The sequence below is a fragment of the Xenopus laevis genome, chromosome 8L (assembly GCF_017654675.1).
Source record: "Xenopus laevis strain J_2021 chromosome 8L, Xenopus_laevis_v10.1, whole genome shotgun sequence".
Taxonomy (NCBI): domain Eukaryota; kingdom Metazoa; phylum Chordata; class Amphibia; order Anura; family Pipidae; genus Xenopus; species Xenopus laevis.
This window is the reverse complement of record NC_054385.1, coordinates 11,885,555-11,903,505: the sequence shown is the minus strand read 5'-3', so window position 1 is coordinate 11,903,505 and position 17,951 is coordinate 11,885,555. Positions and strand designations below refer to the sequence as shown.

The following is a 17,951-nucleotide window of genomic DNA, read 5'->3' as shown; positions in this document are numbered from 1 at the left end:
TTAAAAATACCTGAGCTTTTTGACTTGACTTCCTCAAACATTTTGTGCGCATTCAACTTCTTTTTCTTGTCTTTAGCCTCCGATGATGAATTTGAGAACCTTCGGATCAAAGGGCCTAATGCAGTGCAGTTGGTTAAAACCACCCCTGTAAAGCCTTCCACCTTGCCAGTCATCCCTGAAACAATTAAGGAAGTCATCTATGACATGCTGAATGCACTGGCAGCTTACCATGCCCCTGATGAAGGTATGAGTTTTACTGCAAGTTCATCATTGTAAAAAAAAACCTCTACAGTTGTAACAGCTGTTTTTCTTTTTTTTCCTTTTAAAGTACCTGAAAAGTCAGAGCCAAAACCTGTTGGCATGAACCAGGAAGTCAGTCAGATCCTACAGGATATGGGTGATGAAGTTTTCCAGCAATATCGGGACTTAACCAGACAGGGAAGCGATTTCGATGGTCAGAACAGTTTTGCCATCAATGTAAGACCCCTCCTTTTGCCCTCCTCCGTTTGGGGTTATGACTTTAGGCAAACAATTCTAATGTTGGTCCTGTTTTAGTTACTCCTTCATTATCATAAACCTATGGCTCATGTAGGTTTGTTGTAGAGAGGAGATTATAGTGCTATGAGTAGGTTATACTGGGTGCTAACGCTGTGCTTTTATTAGTCAACCCTCCAGTGCCGTCAATGACTCATGCAGGAATTTTATTAGAGCATTATAACTTTGCATATAGGTGATTAAAATTAAAGTTTATAGCTAGCAGCCTCAAAAAGTTCCAGGATAGTATACTTAAGAGGACATTTAATACACACTTTCCCTTACTAGTATAATGTGCTGGCACAATGGATTGCCATTTTAAGGTTTGGAGTTCCCCATTCCGTTTTATCAACTGCAACTTATACACAGTTTTTCACTTTCATTAGGCACGAGTCTTCACCTCTGACAGTACAGCCACTGAAACACCTCCATCTGGAACACCTCAAGGTGAAAGTGAGTGTCCTAAAGTCTAGAAAGGTTTTCTTTCATCCAGATCATGATATGAAGCAGCTAATCATGTCTTATCGGAAACTCCAGTTGCTTCAGACTTCTTTCTGCTAGATGTGTGTGTCGAATGATTTTGTTTTCTAGATAGCTGAACCCTGCGATATTTATGGGCTTGGTACTTTAAAAGGAATTATTCACCTATGTTGTGCTTCTGTAGAAAACATGTTTGGATATAGTGGAACAATGAACAGAAACAGTGTTTAATTAAATAAGCTGCTTTAAGTTTAATAACAAATAGGAAACTAAACTGCAATCATTTGCACCCATTAGCGGCCTTAACGCCTGAAGAAAATCGAGAAGGGATAAAGAAAGATAAGGAAGGAGACCGTAGTTCGGAAGATGGAAAGCAAAAAGCAAAAGGTAGTAAACCTTTGCTGCCTACCTCTTCCATCCTTCGGCTACTTGCTGAACTTGTCAGGTCCTATGTTGGGATAGCCTCGCTAATTGCCACCTACAATTACACGGCAGGACAATCTGAACTGATAAAAGAAGTAAGTAAAATGGCAGGCTTATTGATGTTGCTCCACTCTTGACTGCGTAATAAGAGTGTATTATCTCTGTACATCAGGATTGTAGTGTGCTGGCGTTTGTGCTGGATCACCTCCTACCCCACACACAGAATGCAGAGGACAAGGACACACCAGCCTTGGCCCGCCTCTTCTTAGCCAGCCTTGCTGCAGCAGGTAGTGGCACTGATGCCCAGGTCGCACTAGTGAATGAAGTAAAGGCAGCTCTCGGCAGAGCACTAGCAATGGCTGAGAGTACAGAGAAGCATGCTAGGTAAGCATGTAATCGGAAACTGATCCCAGTTTTTTTTATTTATTTATTTTTTGCTGGAAAATGGACTGTGGTTTTTAGCATGATGTACATACCATATAAAACGCATTGTATTTTTTAAACTCTGCGGGTTAAACCCGCTAATAGAAGTAATAACTGTTCTACTGTTTGCCTTTACAGATTGCAGGCTGTGATGTGCATAATCAGTACCATTATGGAGTCATGTCCATCCACCTCCAGCTTCTACAGCACTGCAACCACCAAAACCCAACACAATGGCATGAACAATATTATCCGACTCTTTCTGAAGAAGGGGCTGGTTAGTGATTTGGCCCGGGTTCCTCACAGTCTTGATTTATCCAGGTGGGCATGCCATACTCTTGTCTTTCTCCGTACATGTTGTTTTATAAACTTAATTTCATCTGGCTAAAATAATTTCTGTTTTTCCCTATAGTATTAGTACTTTTTCTCATATGCCATTTATTAAAGTTTGGCTGAGGCTTGGCCTCTTGCCTGAGATTGTTTTTTTTTTTTTTAAAGGTAAATTTTATTTTATATATCCATTATACATTCAACAATTAAGCAGACTACCCCATATAAGGTCATGCAATCAGGTATTGCAGGTCAATATAGTGTTTACCACTGCCTGGAATAAAAAGTTGTTTGCAGTAATACTGCTGGAGTTCCTCTTCCTTCTCCTATACTTGGATCTCTGAGGCAGCACACAGACCATCATGAAATGGTGGTTCAAGACATGAGATGGAAAAGAGCAATATTTACTTAAATATATATTCCAGTTTGATAAGATTCTTTAATATGACACTTAATTTGATATAAATTATCTGTTCCTTAAGTATTTTGGGGTTATAGTTTTCCTTTAATGAGAAGGGGGGGATATGAGGCCGTTGACTCTGATTCGGGACGTGGGGCTCCTGTAGAGAAATTTAATCCAGGTTAGACACCTAGGACCACGACCAAAGCAGGTCAGGACCTCCCACAGGTAGTCCCACTCTACTGAGCCAAAGGCCTTTGCAGAGAACAGTGAGGCCACTACTCTGGTTTCTGTTTCTGCATGAGTAATTTGTAGGTTGGTAAAGAGTCTGCGGAGGTTGATGTTAGTAGAGTGCCCAGGCAAGAAGCCAAATTGGTCGGGATGTAGGAGATCTGGGGCCACCTGTTGAAGGCGGGAGATGAGAATCTTAGCCAGGATTTTAGCGTCTGTGTTGAGAAGGGCGATATAGTAGCAAAGAGTTGGGTCTTTTCCTGGTTTGGGGATAACCACTATGAGTGCTTCTGTGAAGGAGGGAGGCAGGGAGTTACTACCATAAGCGCTTTGTAAGGTTTCTAAGTACTTTGAGACAGTTTGCTCCAAAAGAGTTTTATACCAGTCCAGGGGGAGTCAGTTTGGTCCAGGTGTCTTTTTTGTGAGTAGGGAGGCAATTGCGTCGGTGACTTCTTGGGCTGTAATGGGGGGTATCTAGGAATTCTTGGTCAGGGGAAAGAGCTGGTATAGGAATAGTGTCCAGGAAGTGTTGGCTCTGGGGTGAGTTGTTGAGGTTGTGTATAATTTTTGGTAAAAAGCAGCAAACTCCTGTGTTATGACCCTAGGTTCTATGACTATAGAGCCATCATCTAGTTTGAGACGTGCAATCGCAAAATATGCCGTATGTGGTTTGGCCAGAAATGCCTGGAGTTTGCCATTTTTATCGCTTTGATCAACAATACATTGGTTCTGATAAAGTAGGGCCTGGTTAGGGATATGGAGGCTCTGGAGATAAGAGATTGGCATAGTAGGATTCTGTGTATGTTCTATTAGGGCTCTTTGGAGTTTGCTTTCTGCTGTTTTTACTTGTTCTAGGCTTTCTTTCCTAGCTTGTGATATTGCCTCCATAAGAGCTCCTCTTATAACTGCCTTAGAGGCATCCCATAGGGACAATGGGGAGGTGGAATCAGTGTTGTGTACCCAGTAGTCAATATAGGCCTGAGCATTCGCAGTGGCAACTGTATTGTTTTTGAGCCAAACGGGGCTGAGGCACCACCGTTTGTCTGGGGCTTCCAGCGTAGGATGAATTTGAGAGGGGAAGGGCTGAAGAGAGAGATTGAGGTAGGTACCGGATTTGGTCAATTAGAGGCAAGAGATTGTGGGATGTGAGGGCTAGGTCTATTCTTGAAAAGGTTTTATGTGTTGGTGAGTGACAGGAGAAGGCTCTTAGGAATGGGTTTTTCCAGCTCTAGGGGTCAGTCAACTGTAGAACCTCTGCTCAGCTGGTAAGTTTAGTGGAAGTATGGGGGTCTGGTGGGATCGGGCCAACCTCGCACTCTTCTTCTCGGGTAGCGGGTGGGTGCGGGTTGAGCTCTTCTCCTGCTCGCCACTGTCAAATGGTGGCTTCCGACTTCAGAGTTCTTCTTTTATAGATGCAGCACCTGCTCGCCCCACCCCTTTTGTGACATCATCGGCAGGGCGGCGTAGGTCTATAAAAGGAACCCGGAAGTCGGGCTTGCGCGGCTGGAGGGAGGGCAGGTGGCGTGCGGGTCGGACTAAAGAGAAGGGTTATCAAATGTGTAATTAAAAAAGGGTGTTGTGTTATGGTTGTTTATTATTTTCACGTGAGATACCTTTAGCAGAGGATTCCAAAGAAAACTGAGCTGGTATTTATAATAGTGTCCCAGCTGGCACTCACAATTGAGCCAAATGACTTACATGGATCCCTACATATATTAAGGATGATATTTTTCATGTACAAATTAAAACTGCCAAGAATGATTTTCATTAGTGTTATTAGTCTAAAATATCTAAATTGTAAATGTACTTAAAGCTATTTAGGTTTGGCAGTGTTGGCCCTTTAAAGGAGAAGGAAAGCTGCCCAGGCAGTTAATTGCCAATAGATTAGCCATAATAGTGCAAGCTAGAGCTCTATATTTATTCTGTAGAATGCTTTACCATACCTGAGTAGGCAGCTCTAGAACCTCTCTGTTTAGGACTGCAGCTGCCATATTAGCTTGATGTGACATCACTTCCTGCCTGAGCCTCTTTCTTCTCCCTTATAGCTCTGGGCTCAGATTACTCAGGGAGGGGAGCAAACTGAGCATGCTCAAGCCATAGCCCTGGAGGTTTAAGCTGAAAACAGAAGTCCATGTGTACACAATAGAAGGAAATAAATGCTGTGTTTCTTATGACAGAGGACTCAGAACAGCATGCCTTATAGGGTTTATTTGTAAATTTACATAGATCGTTTTGATAAAGCTTACTTAGTTTTACCTTTCCTTCTCCTTTAAATGCAGATTAGCGGTGATTCTAAGGGAAAAAAGCCTTGAATAGTTTATATAGTGAATAGTTTACTCTGCTGACATGGTTTTTTTCAGTGATGTGTTTAAATTCTGAATCCTAATGCTTCAGAATTTTTTTTTTAAAACAAGGAAGTGCAAAGCATTGATTATATATGCCAATAAATGTTTTAATGCCACCATCCCTTTTGTTCAGTCCAAATATGGCAAACACTGTGAACGCAGCACTGAAGCCGCTCGAGACCCTGTCTCGTATTGTCAATCAGCCCAGCAGCCTGTTTGGTAACAAAGGAACTTCAGGAAAGAATAAATCTGAGGCAGATGCCCATGGAACAGCCCGGGATCCCAACAGTAACCAGACAGATACAGGTACATATTGTTATTCAAAAGACTTATTTGAACGTTCCACCACTTTTTATCTAGTGCCTAAGGTTAGTGCCAAGTGAAAACCAATAGGAGTGTTTTGCCATAAATGTGAGTTTATGCAGATATTTTACCAGATAAAAATATAGAAAAAAAGATTGAATTGTTTGCATAGTAGTTATTCTATGGGAGATGTCCTTCCTGTTATTCTGAGCTTTCTGGAGATCTGGTTTTCCCATATGTTTTATTAGAAAAGTTGCTTAGAATACAGAAAGAAACAGATTTTGGGTGGACAACACCTTTTATTGGATGTATTTTGTAGAATCCTCATGGGTATTACTGAAAATACAGAAGTTTTTCTGAAGGTATTTTCTTCTTTCTGTTGTCTTTGGTGAAGGTGAATCAGGAACAGAAGTGCAGGAAGAGGACCCAGATGCTTCTCATGCTGAAGTAGCTGATGGAGACATAATGGATGGAGAGACCGAGACTGATGCTGTGGTTATTGCTGGCCAACCCGAGGTCCTTTCTACACAAGAGATGCAGGTATGAAAGGTCTACATGCAAGCTGCTTCTGGTCAGCTAGTGGCTCAGACTAAATACAATATATTGTAAATAATCATTTTTTGCAGGTGGAGACTGAGCTTGAAGACCTGATTGATGAACTTCTTGAAAGGGATGGTGCTGCAGGTAAATTTACTTCTTGTTTTGTAGGTTATTTTCATCTGCTGTTGATACTTTTGAATTCAATTAGTAATTTGTTATGTCAGGTAACAGAGTTGGGGAAGATGAATCACAGGAAGATGTGCTGATGGATGAGGCTCCTACCAACCTCAGCCAAGCATCTACTCTTCAGGCTAACCGAGAAGGTAAGGAGTGAGATTGTCATTTACTATACCCAGCCAAGATGTTGCATCTTGTAGCAGATATGTTAAGCTGAATATGAAGTGTGGCCCATGTAAAGCTCATAATCTCTCACCTATAATAGACTCTATGAACATCCTAGACCCAGAGGATGAGGAAGAGCATACCCAAGAAGAGGACAGTAGTGGCAGCAATGAAGATGAAGATGACAGCCAGGAGGAAGAGGAGGAGGAGGAAGATGAGGATGATCAGGTACTGTTGGAAGCCATTAAATGATGGATAATAAGAGAAGTTTGCATTGGTAGGCTGTGAAACTCTATATTACCTTCTCCTCTGAGAACTTCTAAACTAAACACATCCTTTGGGAATCAGCAAGTTTTCCTTAGAACCCCCATAAAAACGTTGGTCTATATGTTTTTTGTTTTTTTTAAGAAGATAATTGTATTCAACGAGTTTCAAGAAGTTTCTTCCTTTCAAAATAATCCTTGTGTTTCTCATAGGACGACGAGGAGGGCGAGGAAGGGGATGAGGATGATGATGACGACTGTTCAGAGATGGAATTGGATGAGGATTATCCAGATATGAATGCCTCGCCTCTTGTACGCTTTGAGCGTTTTGACCGGGAAGATGATTTAATCATAGAATTTGATAACATGTTTTCCAGTGCCAGTAAGTACATGATTTCCACTCAAATTCCTTTGTTTTCCAAAGTGTGTTTTCTTAAAATAATTGCAAACACACAACTATAAGTTGGGCCTGTTAGTTTGCCAGTACATATCCCTCAGGCTGTAGAACTTTTTCTGCATCCACAAATGATAATACATAGCACTCTCTTTTATTTCGGCTTAGACCAACATCGGCAACAATCACTGACCATCACCTGATTAGTTTTTAAGTTTATGTTGTAAAAGGCATTTTAAAATAAATATTCGGTCTTTGGTCATGATTTTTCCTTTCTTTACTCTTCGTTGTGTTACTTCTGATCGTCCTCATTTTAGACATCCAAGTTAAGATTGTCTCAGAATATGCCAACACCAAGGTTTTCAATTAATAATTATGCTTCAAGAGAAAATTTAAATGCAAAATTATTTAAGTTGACTACTCTATCTTTTTTTTCTCTTGTGTGACAGCTGATATACCTCCATCCCCTGGTAACATCCCTGCCACCCACCCGCTGATGGTGCGGCATGCTGATCATGGCTCCTTAACTCTTGGCAGTGGTACTTCCACCACTCGCCTGGCCCAGGGCATCGGGCGCAGCCAAAGAACACTCAGACAGCTCACAGCCAACACTGGCCACACGATACATGTTCACTATCCTGGCAATAGGCAGCCTAATCCACCATTAATCCTCCAGAGGTAGGAAAGCCTTGTGATGCAAATTATGTGTGTGTTTTGGCACACCAGTTTACTGCAGTTCCTCAAATTCATATAACATTTTATTTTAGTTTAGCAAGTAGGCAACTTTATATCCTGTAAGATGGTTCTCCTTATAGTACCCCCCTAACATGTAGCCTTTATAAAACAACTTCACATTAACTTGATATCGTTCAACTAATCTTAGCAGGGAGTAATCTGTCATGGCTCTTTTAGGTTGCTTGGGCCCTCAGCTGCTGCTGACATCCTGCAACTAAGCAGCAGTCTTCCTCTGCAGAGTCGTGGCCGAGCTCGTCTACTTGTTGGCAATGATGATGTCCACATCATCGCACGCTCTGATGACGAGATGCTTGATGACTTTTTCCATGATCAGAGTACAGCCACAAGTCAGGCTGGTGAGTGTTAAAGTGTCCCTTGTTCATTTTGCATTAGGCTGAAAGAGCCTTTTGAGTCTTTTAAAGTTCTATAAAGATGACGTATATATCTATATATGCCTGTAGATACAGAGAGAAACAGAGATAGATAGATATAGTGAGAGAGAGAGAGAGATCTAGAGAGAGAGATCTAGAGAGAGAGATCTAGAGAGAGAGATCGAGAGAGAGAGATCGAGAGAGAGAGAGATCGAGAGAGAGAGAGATCGAGAGAGAGAGAGATCGAGAGAGAGAGATCGAGAGAGAGAGAGATCGAGAGAGAGAGAGATCGAGAGAGAGAGAGATCGAGAGAGAGAGAGATCGAGAGAGAGAGAGATCGAGAGAGAGAGAGATCGGAGAGAGAGAGATCGAGAGAGAGAGATCGAGAGAGAGAGAGATCGAGAGAGAGAGAGATCGAGAGAGAGAGAGATCGAGAGAGAGAGAGATCGAGAGAGAGAGACGATCGAGAGAGAGAGAGATCGAGAGAGAGAGAGATCGAGAGAGAGAGAGATCGAGAGAGAGAGATCGAGAGAGAGAGAGATCGAGAGAGAGAGAGATCGAGAGAGAGATCGAGAGAGAGATCGAGAGAGAGAGAGAGAGATATATCTCTGTATTGAACTCAATATCATAACTAGTGCATTAATGCAGAAGGCAAATTATATTCCAGGTTTTTTTGTATTCCAGTAACTAAAGTTTGTGCTAGCTCTCGACCTCTGCACATCTGTGAAGAGCAATGTAGGGAAGAAAGAATACGATTTCAGTTTATTCTGTACTGGCATGATCATCGTGCTGTCTGTCAGCTGTACTACTAGCAAAATTATTTAAATGAAACCATTTCTTTCTATGAAAAAATGGAGAAAGGCAGACTAAGAAAACTTGATAAAATAAAATGAAAGCAAACAATGTTTTCAACTTGTTCTAGGCACACTTTCCAGCATTCCAACTGCACTGACCCGCTGGACAGAAGAGTGTAAAGTCCTGGATGCTGAGAGCATGCACGACTGTGTATCAGGTGAATACATTTTTTGATTGTTTTGGTTGAGAAGATTCTATAATTGCTTGGAATGAAGAGAAAATGAGATGGTTTAGGGAGAACTGAGGCTGTGAAGGTTCTTGTGAGTATAGGACTGGGCTCACCTTTATGATTATCATTCTGTAACATACTAAAAGTTAACATAAAGGTAAACATCCCTTTAAGAATGCCTGAAGGGCCTCAATGAGGGAGTAAGATGGCAGATTTTTTGACCTAGGGTCAGCGAGGGAGTTGTGGCCGAACTATAGCCAAGAAAAGAGCATAAATAATCTGTTCAGGAAAGAAAAATGTCTTTTTAGGCTCCATGCTCTATTTTTCTTAGGTGACACATTAAATATAGATGTGAACTGTACTGTTTTGTAGTGGTCAAAGTCCCAATCATTAATCATCTGGAGTCTTTGCGGGATGAGGAGCTTGAGGAACGCAGGGAAAAAAGAAGAAAACAACTAGCAGAGGAGGAGGCTAAAATGGCAGACAGATCCAAGGAGGAGAAGGACACAACGGAGCAAAACTCGCAGGTCTGAACGAATACCCTGGCTTGCTTCTTTATTTACCCTTTTTACCTGATTTACCTCAAATTTATTTTTAGAGGAGTTTTCATCTTCCCAACAACTTTTCTGTTGTTTTCAGATAGTACACCAGGAAGAAATAATGTTTTGGCAGCATGATTGGCTCAGGTATTTTGACCATTAATTCTGCTGCCGGATCAGTTATTTCTTTGATTTAATTTTTGTGCTTATATTCTGATTTTATCCCTGCCTTATTGATCCTTGTTTGTTATTTAGCTTAGCTTTGCAGTTTTGTACTTTGCTATATTTTTTCCCCTTTTTAGATTCATCAGAATCTGTGCTTTCCAAAAATGTATGGTTTTCTTGGGGTCTTTGTATAGTTAGAAGGTCTTAATACGCAGTCAGAGGACTCTGTTTGCACAGTTGAATTGGAAGGCGTGAATGTTATATACACTATTTTCATTTGGGTTCCATATATACCACATACTTTGCAATCTCTATTGCATCGAATAGTCCAGCAGACCTCCGGTGTTCATATTTAGAGTGATTTGTATATAAAAAAAATAAATACTGTTGGATTAATGTGGCAAATTCAAATGCGATTTTCAGAAATGTAAAAACAACTAGGTTTTAGGAAAGTTTTGCTGTTTTATTAATAGAAATATTTGACCATTTTGGATTTGAGAGAATGCATATGTGGGAGTTAAGATAATGTTAACTTAAAGCTTTGAGGTCAATCTACAAGAATTCCAGAAAATGTTATTAAAAACTAGTAACTTAAAGGAGACCCAAACCCTAAAATTCAATATGGTTAAAAATGCCATATTTTTTATACTGAACTTATTAAACGAGGCTAAAGTTTCAGCTTGTCAATAGCAGCAATGATCCAGGACTTCAAACTTGTCACAGGGGGTCACCATCTTGGAAAGTGTCTGTGACACTCGCATGCTCAGTGGGCTCTGAGCAGCTGTTGAGAAGCTAAGCTTAGGGCTCGTCACTAATTATCCAGCAGAAAATGAGGTTGGTCTGTAATATAAGCTGAGGCTACAGGGCTGATTATTAAATTCTGATGCTAATTGCACTGGTTTCTATGCTGCCATGTAGTAATTATCTGTATTAATTACTAATCAGCCTTATATTGTGGCATTTCTATTCTATGTGTACTGTATATTGTGAGTGGGTCCCTAAGCTCAGTAAGTGACAGCAGCACAGAGCATGTGCAGTGAATCAGCAGAAAAGAAGATGGGGAGCTACTGGGGCATCTTTGTAGACACAGATCTTTACTGCTAAAGGGCTGTGGTTGCCTTGGGCTGGTACAGAAGCCCAAAACATAATGTACAACACTTCTAGCCTACTGCTTTAGTTAGGCTTTAGTTCTCCTTTAAGTAAAGCGTTGCGACTAGGTAGTTTGGGGTAGAAAGACATGTTTACTTATTTTGGTGTTGTCAGAATCTGTTCTTTGCACAAATGGCTGGTTTGCTTGGGTAAACTTACTGTTCGTGAAAATTTTGGCCTTGAAATGTGAAGTATGCAGGTTTCTGGTGCAGTGCTTTGGGAATTTTTGACCTGTACAAGGCAGAGCTCCATAAAACGACATATTTGGAATTGGTGCGTTCCATAGTCACAGGCCGTTCCCATGTATAGCCATAAATTGTTTCTGATATATATTGTGGGAAATGATTTTTTTCCTCATTTTTTGACATTTAGAAGCCAATAAATTACACCAAAATTCTAGCATATTTTGAAAGCTTAGGTTGTCCTAAAAAAAAATAGCCCGACCCTTGGAATGGCTCTTAAATTGTGAGAGCACAAAATGGTCAAAAACTGTCCATCAAAGCACTGCAAGCGACCAAATCAGCTGGCAGTGGAAGGTTTAAACTTTAGTACTGGTGCAGGCTCTGAACTGTTTAAAATGTGCTGCAGTAGGTGATACAGCAACTGTGGAAAACTGGAAACTATTGTATCAATTACAACAACTGACCGATGAAACTAAGCAGGGCCATAGATAAGTAAAGTATTAATGTATTCAATTAGAACGGTTTACTGCTCCAGGGATGAACGTTAATGGTGAACGTTAAAATCAGGTTATTTCTAAACAATGATTTGTAATAAATTGGCATGTTTATTTTTTTCCCTAGGGTGTCAATTCAAAGCAGAATACCCCGTTTGAACTGAGCCTTGCAGGTAGATCTACCACTTCTATCTTTCTTTTTGAACATTTTTTACTTTCAGGTGCATGTGAGCAGAGATTTTGTGACCCTGCAGGATGAGGTAGTAGATTGTATAGTTTTGGGGTCACACCCGATCTGGGAGATAACTATACAGTTTACTGTCTTTCCTGCGGTGTTTCCAGCATACGGAACCACTTGACCTGAACTGCTACAGAGGAGAATAATAGCTCTGGTTTTGTGAGGCATTAAGCTACACAGCAGAGGAAAATGTACTAACCGTTCTGTCTCTAGGCAAGTAATGTGCCTTCCTCCTATGGTAAGCCATGGGGATTCCTACACTAATTGGACTGCCTTCTTCAGGATGAGGTAGTAAGTTGTATTGTTGTGGGGGTGTTTTATTTCCCCAAATTAGGAGATAACTATACAGCTTACTGCCTTCCCTGCGGCATGGTATTTTAATTCTGTATGAGCTTTGTTTGCCTGGTAAGCTATGCAAAGATATAGAAACACTACAGTTGAACCCCTATTTTATGTTTTTCAGGGGACCACAACAAAATTATGTAAACTCAGTGAAATATGTTAAAGTAACATTTTCTTCAAGTACTGAAAGGATATAAGCACAGAAGTTTGTTGAGATACAATATTTACTGTGTTAATAACAAGGGTTAAATTGCAGTGTAAAGCTGGCCATAAACACACAGTGTCACACAGAGGATTCGTACGATTTTCGGATCGTGTGTGGCGTGTGCCGACATCTTTCGTCCGGCGGAGATCAGTTGTTTGGTCGATCGGTCAGGGTTGATTTTGACCCGACCGATCCCGCCGGAGCCCATACGGCCGAACAATCAGATAACCCCCGATATAGCCATGCTCGTTAATGGCAACATCGCCAAACGAGCGGATGTTTGTGTCTATGGCCACCTTTAGGGTCGGGGCACACGGGCAGATTCGGGGAGATTAGTCGCCAGGAGACAAATCTCCCCTATCTGCCTTCCGCCGGCTAAAATGAAAATTAACTGGGGGCAGGCGCTTGAACACTTCGTTTTCCGAAGTCGCCCATAATTGCCTCACAAGGAAACTTCAGAAAACAAAGCGCTCCGAGTGCCTGCCCTCAGGCAATTTTCATTTTAGCCGGCAGAAGGCAGATCAGGGAGATTAGTCACCTGAAGAAGAGATGTCGCCTGGCAACTAATCTCCCCGAATCTGCCCGGGTGCCCCGACCCTTAATGTTAAACTATGGGGGGCATATGCAAGGCCTCTCTGTCAGTCACATACACAACCTAAAGCAAAGTGATTGGTGCAGGACTGTATAAGGGGCAGAATAATTGAAATTGACTATTTACAGGCAGAACCATAGCAAAATATACATCCGGTTAGTATTTTAAACCTCTTTATTTTTACAAAAAACATTCATAGAGGGAAAAAGGAACACCAGGACAATTTTTATGTAAAATGCTGGAAAACATTACTTAAAATCAGGGAAATGCAACCATTGAATTGCATTAAAAAAAAATGTAAAATGCAGGAAAACTTATAATCAGGGGACTTAAAATTGAGGCTTCATTATATGTCAAAGAGATTCAATTGAAATTTATAGAGGTCCTTTCCGAAGGGTCAGGTGAATGTATTTGTTTTCATAACAGATCAAGATGGAAATGGTCGTCCTGAAAATTTCCCCACTGCCCCTTCTTCTGCAGAAGGAACCCCAACAAGTCCTGAAAATGTTCGTTTAGATCCCACCCTAAGGGCTCATCCTCCTGAGGCTACTTTGGCTGAACTGCCTCAATGTCTGCCTGTTAATTTAGGCACAGAGGATGCTGGGCAACAACTCATGCCATCTCACCAAGAGGACTCTGGACCAGGACGGCCCAGCACAGAGGGGGATGCCACGCAAATGGAGCTCTCACCAGCACCAACTATAAGTCAGTAGCATTTGAGTAATAGTGCATGTTATGCTACCACTCAGTGAGGGTTATTTATAAACACTGGGCAAATTTGCTCCTGGGCTGTAACCCATGGCAAACCAAAATAGACAGCAAGAAAAACAGGGCTATCTGGCACTCAGAGGAATCCACAGGTCCAAGCAAATAAGTTTAAAAAAAAAAAGTTTTTTTATTAAAGGAAAACTATACCCCCCAAACAATGTCTCTATAAAAAGATATTGCATAACACAGCTCATGTAAAACCCTGCTTCATGTAAATAAACCATTTTCATGATAACATACTTTCTTAGTAGTAAGTGCCATTGGGTAATCATAAATAGAAAATTGCCATTTTAAAAAAATAAGGGCCGCCCCCTGGGATCATACGATTCACCGTGCACACAAACAAACCATACATGTTAGGTCACATGAGCCAATTAAAAGACAGATTTCTGTCTTTTGCTTCCACACTTAATCCTGTTACAGTTAGAGCTGTAGTATTTCTGGTCAGGTGATCTCTGAGGCAGCACACAGACCATCACAAAATGGGGATTCAAGGCAAGAGATGTAAAAGGACAATATTTACTTAAATATATATTCTAGTTTGGTAAGATTCTTTTAATATGATATAAACTGTAAAGTATTTATTTTGGGGGTATAGTTTTCCTTTAATCAAAGTTAAAAGTGTGCATGCTTTCCATAGGCGCTACGCGTTTGTACTTAATCATGGGCTAAGTTCTCCCCATAGGAAATGAGCTTTTATACAAAAACAAACCAATTGGAAAAAAGACAGTTCTTAAAGGGACAGTGTCCCTCAGAAAACCATGGTCAAAAAATATACACAGTATACACAATGTAATTAGTAAAGATATTCTGTAAAAAAAAAAACACTATACATGATTACAGCGAGAAAATGCACAGGATATAAAGAGAGAACTTTTGAACATGTTTTTTGTATAAATAGTAACCTGAAACGTCAAAATCTGAGTTCATGCCCAGTAGTATCCTTATATTTATATTAAAGGGGAAGTAAAGTCTAAAATAGAATAAGGCTAGAAAGGCTGTATTTTGTATACTAAACATAAACATGAACTTACTGCACCACAAGCCTAATCAAACAAATGCTTTCAAAGTTGGCCACAAGGGGGTCACTATCTTGTAAGTTTGCTAAACATGTTTACAAGACCAAGACTGTGCAAATGCTCAGGGTGGTCTGGGCTGGTTAGGGATCGTCCTAAATTATCAAAACAGCACAAGTCAAATATCTGCCAGAAGCCGATACAGCAAGACTGATTAATAATTATAATATTCAGACTGCACTGGGTCCTGTGATGTCATGTTATCTAATGTGGATTTTATCGTTTTTGTATTGTTTAATACACACTTTCTCCAACTCTGCAGAACCAGTGACTGCAGCAAAATAATCCTCCAAATAGAATCCCAGTTTATCTGTTTAAATCTGGCTCCATGATCTTTGTACCTGCAGCTGCAGTTGGAAACAGTAAAGGGGATGTAAAGGCAAAAATAAAATCCAATATAAATCAATACACAGTCGCTGACTGCTTTACAGGGAATCAAACAAACAAAGCTGCTTGAATTCTGCATGGCTGGGAAGTAAGGCGGGGCTCCCCCTGCTGTTCATAAGTATGATTGTTTCCCTGCAGAGCAGTTAGGGACTGTCTTGACGATTCCTATCCACAGCAGTAAATGAAGGGAGAATTTCACTGCATACAGTCAGGTTTCTTATAAAAACTATACACATTTTTAATTGAAGTATATTGGAGATACACAGGACACAGGAACCATGGGGTAAAGGGCCCCTCCCATCAGGAGGCAGGACACTGAAGTGATATAAGAGCTGTAGCTCCTCCCTCTGGAGTGAGACCAAAGTCAGCAGCCTGTCTGTACTCGTTGTGTCATCTCCCTTCGTGGAATTTTCCCCCCTCTGTAAGCGGATATTATTCTGAACAAGCCTTGAACAAGCCAGCTAGGCTCAGCAGAGTTGGGGGCGTCCAGGCTTGGACAAGGAGAGACGTGGGCTTTGCACTAGCTCTAGCCATTATTCTCGCACGCTGTTGACATCATCCGCTCTTCGCACCTTAGTTTCGCCTTCAGACACACTCGCCGCACGGAGCACTCTTCACAGCACCTCCAGACGCGGTTCCTCCACTTCACTGCTCCGGCTTTGCGCTTCTGCACAGTGAATTGCGCCACAGCGCACCGGGACTATAGGCGATGAGTTGCGGCTCTTCCCTCTCGCCTTCTACTAGTCGGGTGGTAAGGTACTGTTTAAAAAGGGGAGAGTTCACCTATTCCACAGTATGGCTGAAGGCAGGGGGGATTTATTTACCAGAGGAAGCAGGCAAAACTCAGCAGTAACCTTTTTTGCCTGTACCGGATGTTTTATAAAGATTAAAGCTGGCCAGCCTAGCACTCTTCGCACTGATTGTAGCCCGCACCTTACATAGACCACAGAACCCCTTGAGTCTCCCTCAGCAGGTCTCTCTGACCAATCCACTGCAGGCCCTTCTAATGCAGGGGCTTCAGCCTCACAGGCCCCCTCGGATGCACCTGCCTGTGCCGTCTTTGTCTAAATCCTTGTCTAGTCTCCAATGTATACCACAATTAGCCTCCTCTATTGATAAAATGTTGGGGAAATGGGCAGATGTCCCAACAACATCCAAACGCAAGCGTGACATTGGTAGGTTGGGGACAAACCTCAGGGTAATAGCTTCCAGCCCGTCTCCTTCTGAGGAAGAAGCTAGTGAAGGGGAGTTATTCTCTTCGGCCCAGTCTGAGTCTGAAGGGGAGGATAGCTCCACAGAGTCTTCTCCTAACATAGACCACCTAATCAAAGCAGTGTTGGAAGTTTTACGAATTGAAGGATTCAACATAAGGCAAAGCCAAGAGTCTTTTTAAGAATCATCATAAGTCTTCTGCTACCTTTCCAGCCCACAACTATAATCATTCATTCAGGACGAATGGCAAGTTCCTGAAAGGAAGTTTAAAGACAAAAGGTTTTGTCAAACAGTGCCCATTCCCTAAGGAATCTACTTAAAAATGGAGCAAGCCTCCTGTGGTGGATGCCCCAGTATTTAGACTTTCTATGGCTACAACCCTTCCTGTCCCAGACGCCTCGGCATTTAAAGACCCTACAGATAAGAAGCTTGAGGGATTCCTAAAAGCAATATCCTCAGCGGGGTATCAGCCTTACTTCCAATCCTGGCATCAGGCTGGGTTAGTAGAGCCATTGAGGTCTGGTCAAATTCCTTGATCCAGGTGACGAGATGACGACACTCTGTTTCCTCCACTAATTTAATTTATTTCTGAGGCCAATGCCTTTGTAGGAGAAGCCGTGTTAGTGCGGTAAAACTTTTTGACAGGTCCTCAGCTCTTTCAGTTGCGGCCCGTAGGTCACTGTGGCTCAAATGTAGTCAGCCGATCCCAATTCCAAAAAATCTCTGGTGTCCATTCCTTTTAAAGGCTCAAGATTGGGGATAATTGATAAAATGATATTCCGGGCTACGGGAGGTAAAAGTACACTTCTCCAACAGAACAAACCAAAGTCTAGTTTTACGTCCAGAAGAAGTAATTCCTTCCGGACACAAAGTTCCTGCACATTCAAGGGTAACTCACCCTCACGTTCATACAACACTTTTAAGCATCGGTTCTCCAACAAGGGCAAATACCCTTGGCAATCACGTAAGCCACAGCCAAAACCAGCTGGGGACAAATACTCCTCTTCCTGACTACAGCAAAAAAGACAAAGATACCCTGAAACTGGGAGGCAGACTTCGTTCATTTTTTCATGTCAAGGCTCCCTTTACAAAAAGACAAAAAGGAAGCTTTCCTGGCAATTGTTCATTCCCTGGCAGATTCCAAGGTAATTGTTCTCGTTCCACCCTCCCAAAGTTTCCACTGATTCTATTCAAATCTATTCATCGTTCCTAAGCGAGACGGTTCATTTCGGCCAGTATTGGACCTCAAGCGCCTGAACAAGTGGGTCGTCTACCACCATTTCAAGATGGAGTCTCTCCGCTCAGTCATTCGGGCCATAGAACTGGGAAAATTCCTGACATCAAGGATGCCTATATTCATGTTCCAATTACCTTGCAACACCAGCAGTTTCTGAGATTCGACTTTCAGGACCAGCATTTTCAGTTTGTCGCTTTGCCCTTCGATCTATCCTCCGCCCCGAGGAT

The 17,951-nt window shown here is 41.7% G+C and overlaps 1 protein-coding gene across 12 annotated transcripts in view; it reads left to right on the top strand.

Moving 5' to 3' along the window:
* The window catches only part of LOC108704466 (E3 ubiquitin-protein ligase HUWE1), a 107,574-nt gene that overhangs the window by 68,774 nt on the left and 20,849 nt on the right, over nucleotides 1-17,951 (top strand). For 10 of the 12 annotated variants that reach the window (XM_041573129.1, XM_041573125.1, XM_041573127.1 and 7 more), the window contains 18 exons: nucleotides 77-244; nucleotides 329-477; nucleotides 921-987; nucleotides 1,312-1,532; nucleotides 1,610-1,821; nucleotides 1,999-2,181; nucleotides 5,300-5,472; nucleotides 5,864-6,009; nucleotides 6,096-6,153; nucleotides 6,234-6,332; nucleotides 6,452-6,579; nucleotides 6,828-6,996; nucleotides 7,458-7,686; nucleotides 7,921-8,099; nucleotides 9,037-9,126; nucleotides 9,511-9,665; nucleotides 11,795-11,840; nucleotides 13,471-13,749. In XM_041573129.1, coding sequence (XP_041429063.1) covers nucleotides 77-244; nucleotides 329-477; nucleotides 921-987; nucleotides 1,312-1,532; nucleotides 1,610-1,821; nucleotides 1,999-2,181; nucleotides 5,300-5,472; nucleotides 5,864-6,009; nucleotides 6,096-6,153; nucleotides 6,234-6,332; nucleotides 6,452-6,579; nucleotides 6,828-6,996; nucleotides 7,458-7,686; nucleotides 7,921-8,099; nucleotides 9,037-9,126; nucleotides 9,511-9,665; nucleotides 11,795-11,840; nucleotides 13,471-13,749 — 2,751 coding nt within the window. The remainder of the gene's footprint in view (nucleotides 1-76; nucleotides 245-328; nucleotides 478-920; nucleotides 988-1,311; nucleotides 1,533-1,609; nucleotides 1,822-1,998; nucleotides 2,182-5,299; nucleotides 5,473-5,863; nucleotides 6,010-6,095; nucleotides 6,154-6,233; nucleotides 6,333-6,451; nucleotides 6,580-6,827; nucleotides 6,997-7,457; nucleotides 7,687-7,920; nucleotides 8,100-9,036; nucleotides 9,127-9,510; nucleotides 9,666-11,794; nucleotides 11,841-13,470; nucleotides 13,750-17,951) is intronic. The other 2 variants (XM_041573122.1, XM_041573128.1) reach the window with 2 other exon arrangements.